Source organism: Medicago sativa, chromosome 7 (genome assembly GCF_051527215.1).
Source record: "Medicago sativa cultivar Bolivia chromosome 7, Bolivia_mono, whole genome shotgun sequence".
Classification (NCBI taxonomy): Eukaryota; Viridiplantae; Streptophyta; class Magnoliopsida; order Fabales; family Fabaceae; genus Medicago; species Medicago sativa.
In genome coordinates, this window is record NC_140755.1 from 68,374,263 (window position 1) to 68,384,904 (window position 10,642).

At 34.8% G+C, this 10,642-nt stretch overlaps 1 protein-coding gene across 1 annotated transcript; it reads right to left on the reverse strand.

The window, feature by feature from the left end:
- Positions 1-75: 75 nt before the first annotated feature.
- LOC146907992 (thylakoid ADP,ATP carrier protein, chloroplastic-like) lies at positions 76-5,505 on the reverse strand. The gene is made up of 10 exons (XM_085727870.1): positions 5,093-5,505; positions 3,677-3,733; positions 2,086-2,148; positions 1,925-1,981; positions 1,761-1,844; positions 1,484-1,552; positions 1,282-1,394; positions 1,017-1,186; positions 629-707; positions 76-501 (listed from the first exon to the last, which is right to left on the reverse strand). The coding sequence occupies exons 1-10, from the start codon at positions 5,426-5,428 to the stop codon at positions 387-389; spliced, it is 1,143 nt and encodes a 380-aa protein (XP_085583996.1). The 5' UTR covers positions 5,429-5,505; the 3' UTR covers positions 76-386.
- Positions 5,506-10,642: the final 5,137 nt, after the last annotated feature.

The following is a 10,642-nucleotide window of genomic DNA, read 5'->3' on the forward strand; positions in this document are numbered from 1 at the left end:
GTTGATGGGAGAGAGTAAAATAGCAACCATTCGGACACCACTACATGTAAAAATGTAAAAATATAAAAATAGGACTTACAGCATACAGGTTTTCATAATCTATCACCAAAGTTAGATAAGTACAAATATCTCTGGAAAATTACAGCTAATGAAAAATTCATCAAAAGAAAATAGGACTTGCAGCATATGCCTAGCATAAGTATATATTCTACAAAATTCTTTGCCAGCGCATACAGAAACATTGGCAGCTGGATGATTGTCATTACTGCTGGCCGATAAGCTAAAGTGATTCCCAAAAAAAATAAATAGTTCTATACGGAGTATTGATTCGGGTAAAAATATTAGGAGCAAAATTGGCAAAAATAAGACGAGGTCAAAGTTCACTTTCATTGATTGTTGACGTTTTTTTGTTTGTTGCGATTTTCCTCTGTAATTGTTTGAAATTCTTTCTCACTAGCTGCAATTATGCGCTTAACAATGTCATATGAGGTAAGCTTGATGCTGCAGAGAGAAGCAAGGGTGAGTATAGAAACCTAATGCCAAGAAAGCATAAAAATGTAGCAAAAAGCTAGCTAGTACAGTTGACATCATGATCTTATTTTTATAAACAATAGGAGAAAACAGGAACCTGCTGTTTGGTAGGGTTTTCAGAGCATTGGGCACAAATCCCCGATACAAACCAGCAACTCCATCCCGTGCCACAATACCTGCATCAACATAAGTCCTCTATAATAAACAATTCTCCCTTACAATAAAATAATTCAGATAGCTCCATGTGTGTGTGTGCGCGCGCGCACAGATACTAATATCATTATATTACAACCATGACTAGCATGATTTTATTTATTTTGACAGGAAAAGAGTGTGAATTTAGAAACAATATCACAACACACGAGCCAGATTCTTTAATACATTTTTTTTATATATTTCTTATGTTAAAAAAATAACTGCATGCAAATTGAGTATGTGGCAATATAAATTTCTGACCCTAAAAAGTAAACCGGAGTAATCCTCACCTGCAAACGCTTCTAATACTGTTGTATAAGGTGTACCCCTCAATTGCATTTGTCTTCGGACTGTGTCCAGAGGATAGCATGTAAGTGTGGCTAGAGATGCCGAAAGCACAGCAGTGAGTATAGATGTCTCAGTTCTCTTTTGATACTTCTCAGGCAATGACTTCTTTAATCTATCACCCATAAAAGGTAAGGATTCTCAATTTCAATGTTCAAGTCCATTCTCCCACAAAATTACTAAAAAATACAAGATTATTAATGAACTTACAAGTCAAAAACACAAAAATTAACTGCAATGTAAGGAGCTATTGCAATAAGAGAAGGACCAAGGCCTTTGTAGAAAGATGCAAATCCTTCCTCCCTTAGCATGCACAAGGCAACCTGGAAAAACCACAAAATGGTACTGAGCCTCCTATCAGGCACATCTTCACGAACAACGATCTTGCTTAATTGCTAAAGTTCAATCATACCTCTGACATGGTTCGATAACCAGGTTCAACAGCTAATCGTAATCTCAGAACATCTAATGGGTAAGTTATCTACAAGGATATAAAAGAATAAAAATAAAAAATTAGATACATATGGAAGCAAGATGTAGAGGAAACAAAAGATTGTTTTAAATAAAAGAAATTGTTAATATGTATTAACTATGTTATGTAAAATTATTAAAATGCCTACAATATTAAACACAATAAGAAGCAAACCTATGAAACAACAAAGGCAAAGGACTTCTGATTATTTACTTACAAAAGTGGATGTCATGCCAGCAAAAGCACCTGCTGAAAGTCTTGCCACAACAGATAGCTCCCCATTCTGTCCCGTGAATAATTTCTGTAAATCCAAAAATAGAACTTCAAACATGAACAGATAATATTTACTACTAGAACTTCCAAAAAGTAGTTAGGGGTTACCTTATAAAATTCATAAGCAAAAAGCTGAACGGCACTATAAGGTATAACTCGAATCACCTGTAACATTAAAAAAGAAGCTCTAAAATGAAAACACTAGTCAATGTTTATACGGAAACATAAATCAAGAAATACGAATACATTTTTTTCCTAATTGTACTGACCTGAGGGAGGTTTCCCTTCCAGTAACCTCTAATCCCTTCTTCCTTCCCTATAACTGTTATGGCCTGTATTTTATTTTCATGTGATCAAAGAAAATTTAAAAACATTTCATCAGAGCTTAGTACATCCAAAAAGGAAATGAGTCAAGATCATCAAGCAAAGAGATGGGAGAGGCCAATAAACTAAAACTAGTAATTAATACGTGATGTCCGAATACAAATCCTTACAAACAGTAAGTAGTTGAATGAAAGTAACACTCTATTGCTACTAGTAAGCTTGCTGTTTTTTATATGCAGCTTGGCTAAATTCCCTTCTACAAGATGGCTACAATTATAAACCAGCACCATCGAAAGAAAATAGTCTAACTCTAACCAAGTCCGTAAATACCAATTACTAACCAGCAACATGAAGACAAATCTGTAAAGCATTTATAAACACAACTATAATGAAAGCACCTTTTTCTGCTGTCAGTTAACTGAAGAAAAAAAATGTATTTTCATGATAGTATATACAAATGCAATATTAGTTGAAACAACGGAGTCTACCAAGAAGGTATGGATCTTATCAACATACCACTTCAAATCCATTCTTAGCTACATCGCCTTTAATTTATTTTTCTTCAATGTTGTTAAATATAAAAACCATCGATGTTTCACCCAAAAATTTAAGCTTTTGGGATAAGTGATATAGAAACCATTCCCTCTACCTCCCATTATTTTCAAAATATAAAAAATAAAGTTGAACTGTTGAAGTTTAAAACAAGGTTGGTTGCATCAGAGCTGTGCACTGTCCACACTTCAAATCCCAGCGAGTTTTCATGTGGGATAGATGCTAGAAATAAAAGCATTCATGTCATGTGTCATCACCTAACAGCTTGAGTTTTGGGGATGTTAGGTCATGAAAAAGCTAGCAGTTAAATGGAATAATCGCCCTTAAAATTAAGAATTCCATCATAGCACTCTCCTCATTGAGATGGATGATACGATTCAAAGAGACAAGGACCTATTCTTGCAGCCTGTTGTTATTGTTATCCCAATCAATTTAGAAAAGCCTACTTTTTGACATCAATGAAATTGGATAAGAATCATAAACTCATCTCTATCATTCCAAGATTATCAACTAAAAACTTTTTTATTTCAACCCATATAGATCATTTAGAAAAGCCTACTTTTTGACATCAATGAAATTGGATAAGAATCATAAACTCATCTCTATCATTCCAAGATTATCAACTAAAAACTTTTTTATTTCAACCCATATAGATCATTGCGATATTAGTTAACTTGTAGTGGTAAATAACAGCCCAGGTAGTAGCATAATACTTGTTCATATGACAATATCATCTCCGGTAAGAGAAAAGTGTCCCTACATCCCAATTCCCATACAGATACCTAGTCACAACATAGTCCAAAAGGACATAGAGGAAGTACAGAAGCAGAATAACATTATATATCACATATCAATCAAGTAATCAACTTACACTCCTACAACATATTCGTAAACATTTGGATTGGTACAACAGGAAGATTAAATTATAAAACCAATCAACACTTAAAAGTTAGGAAGGAAACAACGAAAAGGATCAAATATTACCTCAACAAAACTTATTGCCTTCTTGGCACTTTCTTGCCCGACCCGCACACCATGAGTCTGAAATACATTGTGTGACAGTAAGTTTTTGTGTTTCATAAATTAAAATTGTCACTACAACATTAAGATTATGAGAGTGTTTACTTCCTTTTTTCTATTTTCATTTTCAATTGACATTTTATAATCTAAAAGTACAAAAATACCATCTTATTTTCATTTTATTTCCTATTTCCAATCAGTATTGTCAAATAGCGGCTAAAGGGTAGCGGGAATTTGAACAGATCACAATTATTTTGTGATACACTATTTAGTAGAATCTGTTGTCAAATAGCAGCTATTGCACATTTTGAACAAACAACTATTTTCTGCTATCTGTGATTGGCTACATTGTTTCCAACATTGAGCATCCCTTTATCAAAGACAAAGATTAAAACAACCTACCTTGAAACCCATTTGGGGTTGGCCTAGTGGTTGGCTTGGGATCTTGGAGTTTGCTCCTCCAGAGGTCTCAGGTTCGATTCCCTCTGGTGCCAATTTCGGTGGGCTAAGTATATACAGAGCTTGCTCTGGCTTTAAACGGGGCCCCCGCAAGTGGGCGGTGGGATTGGTCCCCTCGGATTAGTCGATTATTGGATCGGATACCGAGTTTTCAAAAAAAAAAACAACCTACCTTGTTTTTGAAGGTTTGATTAATAATTTAACTACTAAACATCTCGTAACATTTTGAACATAAGCTTTTTATAAACACACAAAAATTAAGCCGATCCAAACATGGAGTTTGCTAAGAGTCCTTCTCACATTGGATGAGATAAAGCCTATAGAAAATGTGTTAAGTACAACCAAAATTCTAAAATGGTTTTACAGCCTATGAAATATCCGTTGGGCCACTTTGGTAACACTCCAGATCTTTAGTCCTGGACATGAGGGGGTGAGATAAGAGTTCCAAGCTCGCAATTTAGAACATACGATTTTACAAACACGCAAAAATTAAGTCGATCCAAACATGCACTTAGTTAGGAGTCCCACATTAAATGAGATACAACCCGAAGAAAAATTGTTTATAAGTGAAAACATTTCTCACCTTACTAACCGGTTTTTGTAAGGTTGAGTTAAACTCAACCAAAATTCTAAGTTGGTATCAGAGTCTATCAAAGATCCATTGAGTCGCTCTGGAGTCTGGTCACGCTCCAGATGTTAAGAACCTATCGAAGATTCACAATTTAGAACTCATTTTTAAACTACATCTAAACGCTGCGTTTGGTCTATAGTTTCAGTTACAATTTGTCTATGAGGTAGTTAAGTTATAGTTTCTGATTCAAAAGTTACAGTTACAAGTTTCGGTTAGTTAGTTAGTTACCATTAGATTCATTGTAAGAAATAAAATAAATAAATTAAAAATTAAAAATGCGTTTTGAGCACCTGCATGAGGAGCTTGATACGGTCGAGCGGAGCAGTGAACGTCTTAGCAGCAGCGCCGGCGAATGCTCCGGCGGCAAAGAGAGCAGCATCTCTCGGAACAAACGCTAATGCAGCGAGTGGATGTTTGAGAAGCTGAGACGGCGTGGGAGCGAAATGGTTGTGAATTTTGGCTTCGGCGACGGAGATAGAGGCGAATTTGGTGTCTACGGTGGTGGAGGAGAAGGTGAGTGTGGCGTTATGGCGGAGAGGGGAATAGGAATTGGGTGAAACGACGTCGCATTTGAGGTTAGGGATTTTGCGCCATGAGATAATGGCGGTTTCGTTGTTGAAGGACATTTTGAAGAGAGGAGATAAGGCGCTGAGGAAGGAGAAGGATGGCGCGTTTCAAAAACTCTCCCACTAATGAACACCACAACTGTTTCTTAGTTGTCACTCAGATTTATACATGTAAAATATTCAAAAAATGCTGCCATGTGAAGAATAAATATAATTTTTTACACTCTCATTTAGTATTTTAAGTTTTTTTTTTTTTTTATCTCTCAAAAAAAAAGTTTTTTTTTGAAAAAGCAAAAAAACTTATATTAAATAAATCAAAAACATCTCAAAGCACAAGACATCTATAAGAATGTTAAATAATTATCGGACTTGAGCTCATACCCTCGTAGACAAGTTTGGTGCTCGTTTTCAGGTCCTTAAACCCCTAAGTGTTGTTATTCGCGCACAATTACTTGCACTTTAACAATAAATAACAAAAAGAATCACAATATAATTAGATCTAAAATAAAGGAATACAAAAACAAATGCATATTACAATAAATATTAAAGACTTGATATTAATTAACTAATTTTAGTATTATATAAGATTATAGTTATACTCTATATAATGTGCGGGTTGCCGGACAAGCTGCACTCTAGAGAGCACGCACCTGCGTTTATACCCGTTCAAATTTTGGTTAGTTACTGAAGCCCAGACCCAACACTATGGGTATTTACCCATCCAACGTGGGTACTCTCGCGAATATTCATTGGGTTCAGGTCCAATTGACATCCATATCCTAAACGTTGGTTGATTTTTTTTTTTTGTTTTTTTAGAGGTCATGGGTGTCGGTTGATATATATGCCCTCTACCCTTGTAACAAATGATATCATTCAGAGTCTTAGACTTTATGGAGGAGCGGAAGTAATTCCTGGTTTTTGTGTGATTTGATTGGATTAAAAAAATAGATGTAAGAAGCTAAGAATTAATCACTTAAAATAAGGATGACAAAAAACTCGCGCTCGCAGGTATTACAAGAGTATTAAAAACATAAAATATATTTGTCACCAAAATTAAAATCGCCTAAAGTCTCATCTTACTGTAATTTTTGTGTTTTTCATATTAAAGATGTTTTAGTTGATCAGAGAAACCAAATATCCTAAAGGTTTTGGTAGAAACTCGCGCCAGATACCAATGTATCTAGTTGAAAGAGTAAAAATCTTTCAATGAACGGTCATCTTGTTCTCCTTCTTCAAGGCTCCCACATGAAGGATATTCGCAATTGTTTTCAAATAATTTGGATAGCTTCCATTTGGATTATTTGGAAGTAACGTAATCCCATGATTTTTTTTTATAATAAAGAGTCGTTTCTTATTCAGATTGTTGACAAGGAGCTTCTTTCGTGGTGGTGGTCTAAGCTTTTGATTTTCATGCTTGGTGGAGTAATCCGTCGATTTATATTGGTTATCCCATTAGGTATTTACAACTCATTGGCTTTTAAATCTTCTTTGCCCTTTAAAGTTTTTTCTTGTGAGACCTAATTCCGGTACATTGGTAGGCACACTTTATGCTTAAATTGGTATTGCCACTTTCTTCGTTACTATACTCCATTTGGTTTTTTAAAGAAAAGGTTGCGACGTATTATCCCATTCTATTCCCTTTTATCCTCTCTTTACTCAATGTTCTCTTTCCTTTCTATCCAAATTCCTATAATTGCTAAACAAAACAAACTTTTACATGAGTTGCTTATGATAGTATAATTGTCCAAACCAGCAAATTGTGTGTGTAGACGAGTGTGGACGATGACTAGGACTTAGTGGATGACAAGTGAGATCCACTAGCCATAGAGTTAGGTGGAGGTGTGAGTGATAATTGGATACTTTTGGAGTGAGTAAACCAACCCGAGGGAGAGGGAATGAGAGTTAAATTATGTAGTTCAATCTATGATCTAATTATTCAACCAATAAATATGTGACCTCGTGATCTTGGTTTATTAGATCTTGAGTCGTCCTTTAAAATAGGTCAAATGCATCTAAAAGTCCTTTAAGTTTTTCGATTTTCCCAAAGTGGTCCTTTAAGTTTCAAAAGTCTCAAACAAGTCCTAATGACCCGCACACAAATATTCTCTATACCAACCTATCTTCTGAGGCTTCTGAACACATAAACGGCATTCATATGAATTTTAATGATACTATTGAAGATGTTGTCATCTGGAGTAATAAAAAAAAATGGTACCTATTCTCCAAAAAGTGGCTACATTTGGCTCCTTAAGAATACCGATTCAGCTGGTCAAAATCCGTCTTTATACACTTGGTCTTGGATTTGGAAGCTTCAGCTGCCCGAAAAGTATAAATTCTTGTTTTGGCTGGCTTGCCATGATGTTGTACCAACTTTATCTATGCTGAATCATAGGAATTTAGCTCCTTCTGCTACTTGCTCCCGTTGCGGTCTTCAGAACGAGACCTTTCTCCATTGTGTTCGTGACTGTACTTTCTCCACTTTGTTATGGCACCACTTAGGGTTCACTAATTCTGAATTTTTCTCTTCTATGGATGCTTACGAATGGCTTAGAAGGGGAGCTAAGGGTTCCCAGGCTAACACTTTTTCTGCTGGAGTTTGGTGGTCTTGGCGGCATCGAAATCTTATGTGTTTGGGTGGTGAAACTTGGTCTTTACAACGTCTTACTTGTAACATAAAAAATTCTATTGAGAGCATTGTAATCAGCTTTTCTCCTTCTGCTTCTGCTGTTACGACTGACAGGTACATCAGATGGAACAATAATAAATTTACAGGTGTTATTCTTAATGTGGATGGTAGCTGCCATGGTACTCCCGTTAGAACCGGGTTTGGTGGGCTCTTGTGTAATGACACAGGTTTCTTCCTTGCGGGCTTCTCTGGTTTTATTCCAGGTTCGGATGACATCCTGCTAGGTGAGCTTTCTGCTATCTATCACGGGCTGATCATGGCTAAAGATTTGGGTTATGTAGAATTTGCTTGCTTCTCTGATTCTCTTGCTTGCATCAACCTTATTAATGGTCCCATTGAGAGATATCATATCTATGCTGTTCTCATCCAAGACATAAAACAAATGCTTCAACAAACTAATGTCACAGTTTCTCACACTCTTAGAGAGGGGAACCATTGTGCAGATTACATGGCAAAGCTTGGAGCTTCTTCTAATGTGGAACTTCTTCATCATGATGTACCCCCTGCTGGTCTTGTTAATCTTCTAAGTAACGATGCAGCTGGCACTTTGTTCCTTAGGGAGTAGCTAGTGTGTTTTTTTTTTTTTTCTGTTTTGTATCCTTTATCATTGTAACCAAAAAAAAATTATTATTTTTAAGATTAAATAAGTTTGCTTAAATGAGTTGATGTGGGATATTACTGCAGAACACTTAGAGCATGAGCTTCCACATTCATGCAAAAATTTAATATATAAGGATGCCACACTTTGATAAATTTAATATAGGTTAAATTACATTAGGGGTCCTTTAAGTTTGAGGTTTGTAACAGATTGATCCTTTAAGTTGTTTTGGTCAAATTTAAGTCCTTTAAGTTTGAGGTTTGTAACAGATTGGTCTTTAAGTTATTTTGATCGCACATAAGTCCTTTAAGTTTGTAAACGTTTTCAATTTAGTCTTTCTGCCACATCATCGTTTTGGTTAACAGAAGGAATAAATTGAAAACGTTTACAAACTTAAAGGACTTATGTGTGACCAAAATAACTTAAAGGATCAATTTGTTACAAACCTCAAACTTAAAGGACCTATGTGTGACCAAAATAACTTAAAGGATCAATCTGTTACATACTTCAAACTTAAAGGACCCCAGGTGTAATTTAGTCTTTAATATATTTGGGGAGAATTTGGTATAAGACTCTATATTTAATGGTAGAGACAATAATTGGCGAGGATAAAATTTTATTGTACACAACTTTGCTCAATTTTTTTTAGGGATAAAAAGCAAAATTTAATATATTTATAAGTAACAAAAACTTATTTAATCTTAAAAATAATAATTTGAACACACTTTGGAGAATTTGGGGAGAGTCTTATACCACATCAACTCATTTAATATATTAAATTTATCACTGCCACATGGTATAAGTTGATGTGGCATCCTTTTTTTTTTTTTGAAATAAGTTGATGTGGCATCCTTAGAAACTCTAACTTTGGATGTCACATATAATTCATTCAAAAATGTGTATAATGTAAATAAAAGAATAGATATAGATAGATGTGTAAATCTCAATTAATAATGTTGATATTGTTAAATCGTACATTCTTCTAAGTTTAAATTCAGGACCTTCTAATTGAATGTGTTAATTTCATATTGTGTTTGTCACTTTGTTTACATATGCAAAAAAAATAGGCATGTCTGTACTAAGCATTGAAATGCCCATAAATGCAAAAAGATAATAATTACATCATAGTTCTTCTAAGGCTTAAATATGATTTTCGTCCCTGTAATATGTGCGTGTTTTGATTTTCGTTCCTGTAAAAAAAAAGTTTGAATTACGTCTCTGTAAAAAAAAATTGTTTTAAAATAGTCCCTGGCCCCACTTCATGGCTGACTAGGCATGTTATTCGCCACGTGGCAGTTGCTGACTCTGCAACTTTTGCCACGTTGCACTGACATGACGGTCCACGTAATTAAAAAATAAAATTAAAATTCTGAAAATTATTTATTTAAATTTAAAAAATCTGAAAATAAATTTAAAAATCATAAAAAAAATCGAAAACTTATTTTTTTGACAAAAAAACTGTTAGAATTAAAAAATGGGGAAATTACACTCACCTCCCCTGAGATTTTCTTAAACAACACTAACACCCCCTCTAGTTTTCAACAAAACACAAACCTCCCTTAAATTTTATGAAAGTGACAAATACCTCCCTTACTATTAACACCGTTAGAACACAGTTAATTATATCTTACTAAACACCTTCCACTTTCTTTCATCTTCACACAACCATGGTCTCTCTCCAACGAACTCTTTCATTCTTTCCACCGTTTGCAATAAAATATTTAATTTAATTCTGTTCTATTTCATTCCCTTGTCCCTTATCAAATTCTTGGGCAGATTTTTTATGAACAACTTGAAAGTTTGAACCTTTATTGTCAATAAACTTTATCCTCATATGTCAAATCCAATATGTGAATCAAGTGAGTCTCATTGTCTCTTCTTAATTGTTGTATCTTCAATTGGAGCTTCAGGTTATTGGCTAACGGTGAGCATGTGTAGATAAGGTGCACAATTTTCGTTCCACTTTTTAGGGACTACTGATCTTTGGCTT